Genomic DNA, 15025 nt, shown 5'->3' with positions numbered 1-15025 from the left:
GCCCCACTAGAGACCGTTGCACATGGCACTAGTTAATGACATGCCTGAGCTCAAACCTAAGTCCTGCTGGCAGCAGGTTGTCTGTTTCACATTTCTACCTTCCAGCGTAACGTAGAGCTTTGGCACTGTTTGTATTTGTGTTAACGAGTTGCTCAGTTACCATTCTACATTCACTACCACTGCTTTTGTCTCTGCTTTCTCTTCCTTCTGACTCAGAGCCGGACAAGAAGAAACGGAGTCCGACAGAGGGAGGCCCGGTCGTTGGTAGGAAGGAACCCGTGCCCTCAAAGGGGGATATGAAGCCCCTCAATGTACCAGTGCCACACCTGCAAGTCCCACCCAAAGTCACCGTCAACAAGGGGCTGGGCGAGTATGACTCTCGGAGTCTAAATGAAGAAAACTTTTTAGCTTCAATCGGTGTGTACTTCATTTGTGCATGTTTTAGAACACAACCTGATACCAAGGCATTTGGCTTGAGCACCGCAGTCCCTCTGTGACAAGAAAGCATGTGGATAACAGTGTCCAATGGGGTGTGTGTGTCATTGCCAGGCCTGCGCTTGTATGCCTGGTACTGGTAAATATCCAGACCAAATTGGATTTTATGGAGGCACTCCTGCATTTTGCAAGGCTTGTTATATGTTGAAATTTCACCCCCACTTTACCAGATATTAGAGTCCATGCTCTGGGGCTTAAAACTGATCTAATTCTGGTTGAGAAGAATGAAAGTTAGTCTGATTTCAGATCCAGGGGCCATGCATCACAGTGGTGAATTCTCTGGGAAAGACTGAAGGGTAAATTTATATGATAAGCTTCAGACATAAGGGTAATTACCCTCACTCCTGAAGTGCTGACTATGTTTACTGAATGGGTAGAGAGAGAAACTTAGTCGGGAAGATAATAAATAAGTCCATTTGATCGATCAAATCCAAAATGATGAATCATGGATGCAAAACATCTTTGGTGCAATATTAACCCTTCTGTTCAATCATTAGAACTACTGCATCCAACTTCTGTCTTGTGTAACCTCTTTCCCTTGCCCTAACCAGTAAGTTATACAATTATTTGTTCTTGATACTGCCTGCCTCTTTCTTCATCCAAATATTTCAACTTATTTTTCATTCATCTTATTAACTTGTCCTGCTGCTTTTAATTTAGTAGATTGACTTTAAGGTGTCTCTGCCCATCTTGAATCTACATGCAAAGAAAATCCAAAGCTGTTTTACAAGAATAAAGAAAATGGGGATAATTAAGGGAATTAACAGACCCCACTGGCCTGATGCACGGCAGCACTGGGTACAGACCTCACTCATCTGATACACAGCAGCACTGGGTACAGACCCCACTGGCCTGATGCACAGCAGCACTGGGTACAGACCCCACTGGCCTGATGCACTGCAGCACAGTGTACAGACCTCACTGACCTGATGCACTGCAGCACTGGGTATAGACCCCACTGGCCCGATGCACTGCAGCACTGCGTACAGACCCCACTGGCCTGATGCACTGCAGCACTGGGTACAGACCACACTGGCCTGATGCACTGCAGCACTGGGTACAGACCACACTGGCCTGATGCACAGCAGCACTGGGTACAGACCACACTGGCCTGATGCACTGCAGCACTGGGTATAGACCTCACTGGCCTGATGCACTGCAGCACTGCGTACAGATGGCATTGTTGGTGTGCATGTTGTAGTTGAGGACGTGTAAAACATTGGATGAGATAAACACAAACATTTCCTTTGAAAATGTACACATTTGCAAGCCTCTATGAAATAGGCTGTTGAAAGAAACAAGGGAGGAAATTTCAGCAGCTTTGACCATCATTATTCAACGCTCACCGGTTGTTGCTTGAAAAAGAAAAGGATACATTCAGTGATTCTGGCCAATTAATTCTACTGCCGAGGTGGGAAAATTATTGGAGTCCATTCCAAAAGAACCTCATTACAGAGAGACATGTTCATCAGAGACCTCTGCCACGATTGAGGGAAGGTCCTTTCTAATGGAACCATTGTTCTAAAGGACACAAAATGCTGGAGTAACTCAGCGGGGCAGGCAGCATCTCTGGAGAGAAGGAATGGGTGACGTTTAAACCAGCATCTGCAGTTCCTTCATACACATTGTTCTAATGGAATTGTTTCAAGTGGTAACGTTGGTGAGGCAGCACTTGGTACATTGGTGGGCCCACAACGCAGCATTGTGTTCAGTTTTGACCACCCTGCTATTGGAAAGATGTCATTAAGCTGGAAGGGATGCAGAGAATATTACAAGGATGTGGCCATGATTTGAGCTATAGTAAGGGATTGGGGACGGAGAGGAAGAGGGGTGGGGTAGTGGGTGGGGTAGTGGGTGGGGTGGTCCTGTGATGACAGTGGGGAAATGTGGGGGTGGGGGTGTGACGAAAGGATGGTGAGAACCTGGAATCAAACTCTGGCCATATTTAAATACGCATGGGATGTGAAATGAGAGGGCTGGTAAATATCCGCCTGGATATGGTCCAAGTGTTGGTCGGCTGGGCTTTGGCATAACTTGCCGTATCAAAGGGCTAAGCTATATTTACCTGGTTTATTGGCCTACCATTTCTTAAATAGTAAAAGGTTGGTATCCCTCTAGCCCTCTGACTATTTCTGTAACAAAGAGGATTGAAATACTGGGAACTGCCTTTGCCTCTTTCAGCAACCTACAATGCATTCCATTGATAGGTTTGATGTCTTTTAAGTAATCCTGACTTTTTTAGTACTCTTTTTAAAATCTATTGTACTGTTCAAAGTTCCATCATTTAATGTAAGCGTGACCTCTTCCATCTTGTGAAGTTAAATGCAGTCATTAAATATTGTAGCTCTATCTTCCTGGACCTTTGGGTTCCCTAAAGACGAGACTTTTTTTCCTGAGCAACCTCATTCACTGGAACAGCCACGACTTAATTGGTAGCACTCTTGCCTCTGAATGAAAATGTAACGAATTTGTCCCACTTCAGATACTCAAGCACAGAAATGCATGGTAACACAGTGCAACTTCGCACAGTACTAAGAGGGGGAGGGTGGGGGTTGGGTGGGCTGCACTGGCTGAGATGTCATTTTGTGGATGAGGTGTTAAATCATGGTTCTGCATGCTCCCTCTGGTGGATTTAAAAGATTCCATTGCAGTATTTCAACGAAGAGAATTACCTGTCTATATTCTTCCTTATCAAACATTGCTAAAAGCACAAAGGTAGACACACAATGCTAGAGTAACTCAGCGGGTCATGCAACATCTCAGGAGAGGAATGGGTGACATTTTAGTTCAAGACCCTTCGCACATTCTTTGGTCTTTGTTTATGGAAGCTCACTGTAAAATTAGCTGCATGAATTATATTTTTCAATTGTAGCTGCACTCTTCAGAAGTGACCCTGAAAGGGTATGAAAGATTCCCTTTTGATGCATGTCTTTATCCATGTTTCAATCTTTTAGGCTCAATTGAATGTTTGCTAATCTTTCCTAACCCTGTTCCCTCCCATATTAACCTTTCACTTTCCTTCTGAATCTTCCTATTTATTAGTTGAATCTTGCGCCTGACATTTATCTGAAGCTTCCATTTCCTGATTTTGACATTCTTCATTTTTGTCATCAGGTTGCATTAGTTGGATGCTTCATATCTTCCCATGAAAGGAATATACCTAGTTTGTATCTGAACTCTTTGAAGTGCAGGAAGAGAGTTCTGCTGGTGTCAGGTGGAAAACCCTTGTCACTCCCAAGATAGACACAAAATGCTGGAGTAACTCAGCGGGGCAGGCACATCTCTGGAGAGAAGGAATGGGTGACGTTCCTGGTCGAGTCACTCCCCTTCCCCATTCCTTGAAGGACATTCAGTCCCATTGACTCCAACTGCCTGACGACACTAATCATAGCCAAGGAAAGAGAGGCGGTTGGAAATGCTGATGTTAGGGAAGATCTTGAGTGTGGTTATGGGCTGTGGTGAAGCTCTGTGTTTGCACTGGAAGAAAGGGATGTCAGAGTTCTCTAGAGAGTAGAAAGTTTTGAGACAGAGCAGAGGTTATTGAGGCCACTTGTGAACCATGCAGATGACCTTGTGCTTCACTGATTCTCATGTGATCACTGAGAAGTCATCTCCATTGGAGAATGATTTCCTGGTTGTGTTGTGTCCTCCATTTCTCCTATCCAACCAATCTCTGACTCTCTCTGTCTTTCTTTCCTGCTTGCAATGCATCTTGGGTTGTAGAGTTGTGGAACAAGCACCAGGATGTGAGAAAACAAAAAGCTTTGGAAAAACAGAGTAAGGATTTTGATAACTCAGGCCTGTTGTACAAAATACTTATTACTTTTCGTAGCTAGGTGCCCTAGCCTGTCTTCTGTTTCAAACATAGTCTTTCGCAACATGTGCTATAGACCCATTCCCTCTCACCTGTAGACATGCTGTTAGGTTTGTGTACCTCTTCATCACTTTCTAGCTCAGTCTTTCTCCTTTTTCTTTCTCTCTCTTTCTCTTTGCCCCCTCTCTCTCTCTCGCTCGCTCGCACTCTTTCTCACCCGTTAATCTTGCAAGGTGCAGGTGTGGTGGAGTGGGGGTGAGCTCATTGCTGTGTAGTTGCACCGCATGCTTATGTACAATTTGGCCAACGGGTCATTTGATCACTGACCAAAGTGTCAGCACCGAGTTCTGCTCTTTGTCTTCCATTGCTGCCCAATGCCCTTTGAACTTCATTGACCTAGCCTTGGTTTCCAGGGTGTTTTTTCTAAATGATCGGGACTTGCTGATGGTGCAGTTAAATCATGAACCAAATTTTGCTAAATTGACAATTGGGACCAGTGCAGCTATCTTAGATTACTTAAGCAGAAAGGAAAGGTAGCAGCTGGGATTGGGATGCTGTTGCGAAGATGGCATTGGAACATCTTTGTTAAAATTTAGCAGGCTTTTAAGAGGAGAAACCGTGAACAGTTGTTTCTGTCGCAGGTGAGTTGGGTGGGGTTCAGACTGAGGATTATCGCCTGCAGAATATTGATGAAGTTACTCAAGTCGTTTGTAAAATGGGGCTAAAATGTGTGGCTAAAATGGGGAATGCTTTATTTACCATATTTCAAAGCGAAGATGTGGATGGGGAAGGATACAAGGATATGGGAAAGTGACAAAACAACAATATCCGGGCAGACAGCTCTGAATGCAGCTACTCAGAGTTGATTGGTTTTTGTAGCTGATTTTAATTTGCAAGCCCATCTAATTAGACTGGCTTACTTCATTTGCGGTGAAAAAAAAGTAAGTTGTGAGATCTATTTAACCAACTTGAGGTGATTGTGATTTTTAAGACCTTCCTCGTGGGTTTGGTTGGGTGATTGAAAAGAATAGCAAAGTGCTGGGCAGTGCTGATCGGTTTGAGTGGGTGATTGAAGGGAGTGGTAATGTATTAGGTAGTGTTGATTAATTTGGGTGGATAAATGTGCTGAAATCCCAGTGGTTAAAACAATTTACTCTGATCTTAAAGCTGTCAAACACGTACCCTGGTACAAAAAACACCCCTCAAATTTGTAGCAGTGGAACACAAACAGCTTTAGTCTCTGGTTTCGTTAGAAGCTCTATCATTCTGATACTGTGGATGAGAGTCACGGAGTAAGTGACCACAGGCTGAATCGGTACAGTTCATTTATCTTCCTGCATCGTGATGTCGAGTCTGTTGCCTGTAGGTACTGAGAGTCCAAAACACTTACCGGACTTCGACCCAGATGAGAAGAAATCACAAATCAGTGCGGATAGCGGCATGAGTGTAACAAGCTTGCAGGTTAGTCCTTGCAACTCATCGATACGGTTAGTAGAAACGTATAGCATTAAACACATTGCACCAGCACCTAGTTGGAGACAAGTCATTCAAAGACGCAAGTGCATTGTGATATTGTCCAGATCCGGGTCTCTCCGGGGGGAAAGCTGTCAAGGAATGTGATTTTAAATTGTGAATAGAGTTCATTATGAGGTGTGTGATATAACTGGGGCTGGCTATGGGGTGAGGGTGGGGGTGTAGTGAGGGGAGATATTTGTTGGTAAAACAACTAATATAGTGGAAGAAGGATTCTTGTCCTTGCAATGACTCGTGAATCCATTTATCCCCATTTTCTGGGGATCATTCCTTATTTATCTGTAACTCGCAACCTGTGCTATTTCACACATGCCCATCAACTCCTCTTTTTTGTGTGTTGTCATGAGCACATACTCGGGTAATTAAGTTGAAAAGCTTTATTTGTTTAAATGATCAAATGGAATGTTTTTTTAATTTAGACCAAAGACTTGTTTTTTTGATATAATGCCTTTTGCCATCCAATGCAAGGGGCTAGTAAATTGAATTTCACTGACTTGGAAAGGATTGGATAAGCAAAGACTATAGTGAAGGCAGAGCACCAGTGATGTGAAAGAGTTTGAAAAATGTGCTTGGGTTGGTGGGGTGTTGTAACGGTGCATGGCGTAATGGTTAAACATTCAACCTCAAGGTTTAACTCAGAGTTCCCTGAATTTTGGATTGGTTTTCATTTGTTATAAAACTCATCACAGTACATTCAATCCTATTTATCTTAACTGCCTATCTTCCATTCCAACATTATTAAACTTGTCCAAACAATAGCATGACGAGATAATTTCTGTCGTAGTTGATTGAACACGATCTTGGATTGGGTCTGGTGGGCGATGAAACAGGAGATATGAAAATGGCCGGCAACGTGTTAAAGGCGGACCCTGGGAAATGGCAATCCCGACTCGGTTACTAGTTTCATCAGATGAAATGCATAAAAAAGACAACATTTAGAATATTTGCACTGGTGACAATTTATTGAATGCATTAGCCCTCTTAGTTAATGTATGATGAGTCTGGTTAAACTTTTGAAATGAAACAGTTTTTCTCTTGGGTGTTGCTGGTAATACTCCATTATTGTTCTGTTCTCTTCCTTTTACCTTTTTTAAATGTCCCCTCCCCACCTTCTCATCCATGCTTTCACCACCTTCCACCTGCACCAGAAGAGTGACAGCGAGTCTATCACCAGCTCTGAGCCGCCTGCACTCACCAGGAGCACCAGCCAAGAGTCGGAAAGCAGCACCGTGGTAGGGCAGTGACGAGCTGAGGCGTGTGCATGGTGTACTTCCAGTGTGATGGATTGAAGCAGCAAATAGCCCACTTTCCCTGTGAAACATTGGTCCAGAGAATTTCACAATTAAATTGTGAACAGAGATTTCCCCAGTCCATGTGGTATTTATCCCTGGGTGTCAAAAGAACAAGACATCTTTGAGGGACAGAACCCTCATTTTAGTTAACTAGTGAGATCAAAGTATATTAATCATGGTCATATTGATATGGAAGGTGGAAGGTTAATATCATCGGTATGTAGTTTTCTGTGCAATATTATGCTAGCGAGCAACAGCCACAATGACTAAAAAAAGGATAGGCACTAAGAAACCAGTAACCCAAGACTTCGGCATGATGTATTATGACTTCCAAAAGTTCAACATGAAATGGCCTTGGTTAAGCATGAAGCTACCAACATTCATGCCATTGAAAATCGCCACTATTGCTGATGGTGAAAACAAATGCTGGAAGCACTCAGGACAGGCAGCATCTGCGGAAAGAGAAACAGAGTTCACATTTCATTTGTGGGAGAGAGGGTGTGTTGTGCAGTGGGGGAGAGAGGGTGTGTTGGGCAGTGGGAGAGAGGGTGTGTTGAGCACTGGGAGAGAGGGTGTGTTGTGCAGTGTGGGAGAGAGGGTGTGTTGTGCAGTGGGGGAGAGGGTGTGTTGTGCAGTGTGGGAGAGAGGGTGTGTTGTGCAGTGTGGGAGAGAGGGTGTGTTGTGCAGTGTGGGAGAGAGGGTGTGTTGTGCAGTGTGGGAGAGGGTGTGTTGTGCAGTGTGGGAGAGAGGGTGTGTTGTGCAGTGGGGGAGAGGGTGTGTTGTGCAGTGGGGGAGAGGGTGTGTTGGGCAGTGTGGGAGAGAGGGTGTGTTGTGCAGTGTGGGAGAGGGTGTGTTGTGCAGTGTGGGAGAGAGGGTGTGTTGTGCAGTGGGGGAGAGGGTGTGTTGTGCAGTGGGGGAGAGGGTGTGTTGGGCAGTGGGAGAGAGTGTGTTGAGGTGAAGTGCTGTGCTGAGGGCAAGTGCGAGTCTTTGGCAAGGAGTCTGAGGAGATGGGGTTGGGAGGTAAAGGTACCGTGTTGTATCTGTTTTGTAGCCTGTTTGTGTGCGATTCTTGTGCTTTTTGTTTCAGTGCAGTAGTGTTGGCAGATAGAATGGTGCAGTGTTCCTCCTGCAGCACATAGGTAGTCAGGTAAACTGCTGGTACCCCTGAAGACTACACCTGTATCCAGGTTCAGCTCCTTAGAAGCCATGTGGGGGAATTGGAGCTGCAGTTGGAGGACCTTAGGATCATCAAGAAGCTTCTTGGATAAGACTTATAGTGAGGTGGTCACACCCAAGGTTTAGGAAGAGAGTAGGTGGGTGACCACTAGGAGGGGTAGTAGTAGAAAATGCAGGTGACCCTGTGGCCATTCCCCTCATAGGTGTCCCCTGTTGGATAATGTTGGAGAGGACCCGTCAGGGTTGAGCGGCAATATCAGGCAGGGCGGTGGAACCGGGACTGGCTCGGAGACACAGCAGGGAAGGATGATGTCAGGGTGAACCATAGTGGTAGGTGACTCTTTAGAGGGGGGGGTGGGGGCGAAATTCTGTGGTGACAATTGAGACTCCAGGATGGTGAGTTGCCCAGTGTCGGAGTGGCTACATCATATTCTCGAGGGGGGGGGGGGGGTGCAGCTGGAGGTCTTTGTCTTTGTGTGAGGAAAAGGGATGAGGTACTGCAAACAAGACAAAAGGTTTAAAAAAAAGCAGGACCTCCAGGGTAGTGATCTCTGGATTACTCCCTGTGTCATGTGCGAGATAAAGTGGGAATAGGAAGAAAGGACAGATGAATGTGTGGCTGAGAAGTTGGTGCACGGGACATGGATTCAGATGTTTGGACCTTTGGGATCTCTTCTGGGGCAGAGGTGACCTGTACAAGACGGGTGGGTTGCACCTAAACTGGAGGGGAACCAATATCCTGGCAGGCAGGTTTGCTGGTGCTGCACAGGTGGGTTTAAACTAGATTGGGAGGAGGGTGTGATCCACTGCAGGACTGAGGCAGGTGAGAGGTTGGAAGTTGACACGGATTGTGATTGGGGGGGAAAAAAGGTTCAGTGGGCAAAATAGACGAGAGGGAGTGAGGAAGTACTGTTGGGTTTAATTGTACTTATTTTAATGTGAGAGGTCTGATGGATGAAATCAGGGCATGGATAGTGCGACCAGGATGTTGTAGCTATTACGGAAACCTGGCTAACAGAGGCACAGGACTGGCAGTGTAATGTTCCAGGGTACCAGAGCTGCAGGAGATATACAGATGGGGCCTTATTGATTAAGAAGAATGTCACGGCATTAGTTCGAGATTACATTGCTGATGGTTCATCCAGTGAGTCTGCATGGGTGAAGCTAAGAAATAAAAAAGGGATGAATTGGAGGAGCAAATATGCCAAGAGATTGCAGGCATCAATAGGCTAATAAGGTAGTCAGGGTGGGGGATTTTAACGTGCCCAATGTAGGCTAGGACTGTCATAGTCCCAAGGGCTTGGACGGGGTGTTATTTATAAAATGTGTTCAAGAACGTTTCCTCAGGCAATATGTATGGGGCCCTACATGGGAGAGGGCACAGCTGCATCTACTCTTAGCAAATTGGAAAAGGCAAGTGACGGAAGTGTTGGTTGGCAAACCTTTTGGGACCAGCATTCACTGTTCTATTAGCTTTAAGACAGTTATGTATAAAGACAGGGCAGTTTCTGAATTGGAGCTAGGCCAACTTTGATGGTATTAGGCAGGAACTTGTTCAAGTTGATTGGAGTAAGTTGTTTCTGGCAAAGGAATGTCTGGTAAATGGGATGTTTTAAAATCTGTGGTGACATGAGTTCAGGGCATACATGTTCCTGTTACAATGAAGGGCAAAGCAGGTGGGAGGAAAAAAGCTTGGAAGTTGAGATAAACTGATCTGGTCAGGAAAATGGAGGGTGCATGGGACAGGTATAGTGAGCTGAGATCAAGTGTATCATAAGTTCATGTGTTGTAGGAGCAATATTAGGCCATTCGGTCCATCAAGTCTACTCCGCCATTCAATCATAGCTGGTCTATCTTTCCCCCTCAACCCCATTCTCCTGCCTTCTTCCTTGACAACTGTACTAATTAAGAATTGATCAATCTCCACCTTAGATTATATCCATAATATCAATTGACAGCCTCCACAGCCTTCTGTGGCAATGAATTCCACAGATTTAGATGAAGGGATTAAAAGTAACATTAGCAAATTTGCGGATTACACAAAGCTGGGTGGCAGTGTGAACTGTGAGGAAGATGCTATGAGGATGCAGGGTGACTTGGACAGGTTGTGTGAGTGGGCAGATGCATAGCAGATGCAGTTTAATGTGGATAAATGTGAGGTTATCCACTTTGGTGGTAAGAACAGGAAGGCAGATTATTATCTGAATGGTGTCAAGTTAGGAAATGGGGAAGTACAAATAGATTTGGGTGTCCTTGTTCATCAGTCACTTAAAGTTAGCATGCAGGTACAGCAGGCAGTGAAGAAAGCTAATGGCATGTTGGCCTTTATGCAAGAGGAGTTGAGTATAGGAGCAAAGAGGTGTTTCTGCAGTTGTACAGGGCCCTAGTGAGACCGCACCTGGAGTACTGTGTGCAGTTTTTGTCTCCAAATCTGAGGAAGGACATTCTTGCTATTGAGGGAGTGCAGCGTAGGTTCACTAGGTTATTTCCCGGAATGGTGGGACTGTCGTATGTTGAAAGACAAGAGCGACTAGGCTTGTATACACTGAAATTTAGAAGGATGAGAGGGGATCTTATTGAAACACATAAGATTATTAAGGGATTGGGCATGTTAGAGGCAGGAAACATGTTCCCAATGTTGGGGGAGTCCAGAACCAGGGGCCACAGTTTAAGAATAAGGGGTAGGCCATTTAGAATGGAGATGAGGAAAAACTTTTTCAGTCAGAGAGTTCTCAATCTGTGGAATTCTCTGCCTCAGAAGGCAGTGGAGGCCAATTCTCTGGATGCTTTCAAGAGAGAGCTAGATGGAGCTCTTAATGATAGCGGAGTCAGGGGGCATGGAGAGAAGGCAGGAACGGGGTACTGATTGTGAATGATCAGCCATGATCACATTGAATGGCGGTGCTGGCTCGAAGGACCGAATGGCCTCCTCCTGCACTCTCTCTCTCTCCCCCCCTCCCTCTCTCTCTCCCCCTCCCCCTCTCTCCCCCTCTCTCTCCCCCTCTCTCTCCCCCTCTCTCCCCCTCTCTCTCCCCCTCTCTCTCCCCCTCTCTCCCCCTCTCTCTCCCCCTCTCTCTCCCCCTCTCTCTCCCCCTCTCTCTCCCCCTCTCTCTCCCCCCCCTCTCTCCCCCCCTCTCTCTCCCCCTCTCTCTCCCCCTCTCTCTCCCCCTCTCTCCCCCTCTCTCTCCCCCTCTCTCTCCCCCTCTCTCTCCCCCTCTCTCTCCCCCTCTCTCTCCCCCTCTCTCTCCCCCTCTCTCCCCCCTCTCTCCCCCTCTCCCCCCCCCTCTCCCCCCCCTCTCCCCCTCTCTCTCCCCCTCTCTCTCCCCCTCTCTCTCCCCCTCTCTCTCCCCCTCTCTCCCTCTCGCTCCCTCTCTCTCCCCCCCTCTCTCCCTCTCTCTCCCCCCCCTCTCTCTCTCTCTCTCTCTCTCTCTCTCTCTCTCGCCATCTCCCTCTCTCTCTCTCTCTCTCTCTCTCTCTCTCTCTCTCTCTCTCTCTCTCGCCATCTCCCTCTCTCTCTCTCTCTCTCTCTCTCTCTCGCCATCTCCCTCTCTGACTCTCTTCCCCCCTCTCTGACTCTCTCCCTCGGCTATGGAACATAATGCATCCTGATTATTTGGCTGAGGTTCGGGTATTGGAACTTACTGATTTTTGTTTTGTTCTCTGTTGTCCCAGGTCAGTAACAGTTCTGGAGAAACCCTAGGAGCGGATAGTGACTACAGCAGCACTGCTGGTGAAGCCATGCTGGGAAAAAACACCTTGGAAGCAAAGGCATCCAGAGGGACTCTCTCTGACAGCGAGATTGAGACCAATGCTGACACCAGACACATCTTTGTAAGTCTCTATGGTGGGCCTATCTTTGGGGTTGAGGACCAATATTGTTGCCCATGTAGCCTGAGGTGCGGTAACTCACTTTCGGAGAGTGTCTCTGCAGATGAAGGGCCAACATTTGGAGCCCAGTGCTCAGCAAGGTTAAGGGGAGTGATGGACAGAGGGAGGGGGAGAATTGGAAGGAATGTACATGAATGGATTAAAGTTCTGGAAGAATCTGTTTGCTACTGCTTTAACTGACCTCTCACCCTGGCCACAAATTCTACAAAGCGCTTCCCTCTGGAAGGTGACTCTGGACTGTCAAAGCAGCCACAGCCAGACATAAAAACTGCTTTTTTCCACGAGTGATAGTTCTACTCAATAACCAAAGTCTGTAGTCTCTTTTTTGCTCTGGTTTATTTTCACCCACATGTTTACACCGTAATGTTGTATCCTTATTGTTTTGATGTGTTTATGCTTTATTCTTAATTGTTAACTGTATGTTTGTGTTGTCATTTGTGAGCGGAGCACCAAGGCACATTCCTTATATATGCATACTTGGCCAATAAACTTATCACAATATCAAAAGCAGAGAGAAATCACCGGTCATGTGTTTAGTTTGATGCCTCTCCAAAATTGCCATTGTTTAAACACAGCAGTTTGCTACAGCTGAGGTTAAAAGTCAAACATTTGACAGTGGACCTGAAATCACACCTTAAAGCAGCAATTTCCTTCCCTGAAGGAGAACATTGATCCTGATGGGGGTTTTGCACAAGTGTTATCAAAGGGAAGCCCAGGGGTTAGGTGCATATCGGAGAGACAAATTGCTATCCTTACCCACTGGCCTCTGTGCACCTCAAATGTACAACAATGTGGTTGACCTTTTTGAAAATGAGAAATGCCCTTTGAGTAGCCAAACTATTTCTGTTTCTTTTCAAAGGCAGTGAGGGATGAACAATAAACGATGGTCTTGTAGTTGCCGTCCACATCCTGAAAAACGAACAAGAGGAGGCTAATGAAGGAGGGGGTTGATGGTCACTCTCAGATCCTCAGACCATGCAGGAGATGCAAGACCATTGGTGGGGGCGGAGGGGAGGGGAGGGGAGGGGAGGGGAGGGGAGGGGAGGGGAGCTCAGCCTTTGAGTGAGTAGTAACGGTGTGGGCACTCACATCCTTCCCACAGTGGACTGGAGAGTGAAGTTGTGAATTTTTTGAGAAAGCATGAACTAAAGCAATGCCAGAAGGAGAGTGGCAGGGCAGTGTGGAGAATTATGGAGAAAATCATCAGCATACAGAGAGTGAAGAGATTGAGGGATGTTTATCTTGCAAAAGTGAGGATACGATCCAAGTGCCATGCTGACATTAACGGACACTCTGCTCTATTACAGGGTAAATCGCACATGCTGGTACCTGGATTAAATGCTACCAAAGGTGGTACTGCGAGTCCCCAGCCTCCAACCCCTCCAGAAGATATCAGTCAGAGGGTTTACCTGTTTGAAGGATTGCTGGGTAAGTTTGGAAACAAATCCTCCCATTCCATTCTAAGATTATGGTAAAGTGCTCAATCAAGGACAGATCAAAAAAATCTCTGTCCTTTGGACTGAAAATTTGTGGGATCACAAGATATCAGAGCAGAATAATGCCATTCGACCCATTAAGTCTACTCCGCCATTCAATCATGGCTGATTTTCCTTCTCAACTGTGTTCTCCTGCCTTCTCCCTACAACCCCTGACACCCCTAATCTAGAATCTGTCAATCTCTTCCTTAAAAATATCCATTGACGGCCTCCACAGCCTTCTGTGGCAATGAATTCCATAGATTCGTCGTAGAAACATTGAAAAATAGGTGCAGGAGTAGGCCATTCGGCGCTTCGAGCCAGCACCTCCATTCAATATGATCATGGCTGATCATCTAAAATCAGTACCCTGTTCCTGCTTTTTCTCCATATCCCTTGATTCCTTTAGCCCTAAGAGCTAAATCTAACTCCGAATCTGACATCATTCAGATCATATGTGTAGGAAGGAACTGCAGATGCTGGTTTAAACCAAAGATTAACACAAAAAGCTGCCTTTCACAAAACCATGCTGACTTCAGTCTATTTTATCGTGTGCTAACTACGCAGAAATCTCATCCTTTGTAATGGACTCTAAGATGCAAAACTTGCAAATATACAGAACTAAACGTTGGAGAAACTCAATGGGTCAGGCAGCATCTGCTAAGGGAATGGACAGGACACGTTTCGGGTCTGGACTTTTCTTCAGATTGATGGTGGGGGGGGGGGATGAAACATGTCAAAGAAAGGTGAGATGGGTGAAGCCTGGCAAGGAGGGGGTGATTGACAGATGGGTGGAGTAAGTTTTACATGGATAGGAAAGGTTTAGGATGTAGATCAAGCGCAGGCAATAGGGACTAGTGTAGATGGGGCGTCTCGGTCGGCATGGACTATGACTTTGTTCCCGTTAAGGTGAGTCCAAACACATGATATCAGTTTATATTATGTGTAATAGAAACGCATATTTCTCAGATTCTAAACACATTTTTTGCTCTACGTTTGGTGTGTTATCTTGCGGGTGATCTGAACCAGGATTTTCCTCCAGCGTTGATTAAGTCTCGTGGTCCCTCCCGTGTACTCATGTGGCGCTGCTTTTGTTCCGTTTGTGACAACACAAACACACCGGGATTGTGAAGTGTTTGTGTTGGATTCTGTATGAAAGAGTAAACCCTACATGCTATCCTATCCAGAATGTAACTAAATGCTGGAGTCTTTTCATTTCTACTGCTGTCTGGCTCGCTTGCCTTGGACACGCTCAGGGAGAGACAAGAGTTCAATGTGGGATCAACTGGAGGATGCGGCCATGGAAACATTATCTATGAGTAAAGAACGCTTTTACTGCCTGCAATCGCATG

General features: G+C 45.9%; 1 protein-coding gene across 19 annotated transcripts in view; it reads left to right on the top strand.

Annotated features, from left to right (window-relative positions):
• The window catches only part of madd (MAP-kinase activating death domain), a 155751-nt gene that overhangs the window by 101140 nt on the left and 39586 nt on the right, over positions 1-15025 (top strand). For 6 of the 19 annotated variants that reach the window (XM_078415009.1, XM_078414993.1, XM_078415007.1 and 3 more), the window contains 7 exons: positions 217-417; positions 4219-4272; positions 5676-5770; positions 6991-7074; positions 11983-12141; positions 13506-13626; positions 14930-14992. In XM_078415009.1, the coding sequence (XP_078271135.1) occupies positions 217-417; positions 4219-4272; positions 5676-5770; positions 6991-7074; positions 11983-12141; positions 13506-13626; positions 14930-14992 (777 nt within the window). The remainder of the gene's footprint in view (positions 1-216; positions 418-4218; positions 4273-5675; positions 5771-6990; positions 7075-11982; positions 12142-13505; positions 13627-14929; positions 14993-15025) is intronic. The other 13 variants (XM_078414995.1, XM_078414991.1, XM_078415001.1 and 10 more) reach the window with 8 other exon arrangements.

This window comes from Rhinoraja longicauda, chromosome 18 (genome assembly GCF_053455715.1).
Source record: "Rhinoraja longicauda isolate Sanriku21f chromosome 18, sRhiLon1.1, whole genome shotgun sequence".
NCBI lineage: Eukaryota > Metazoa > Chordata > Chondrichthyes > Rajiformes > Arhynchobatidae > Rhinoraja > Rhinoraja longicauda.
This window is presented reverse-complemented; position numbering and strand designations above follow the sequence as displayed.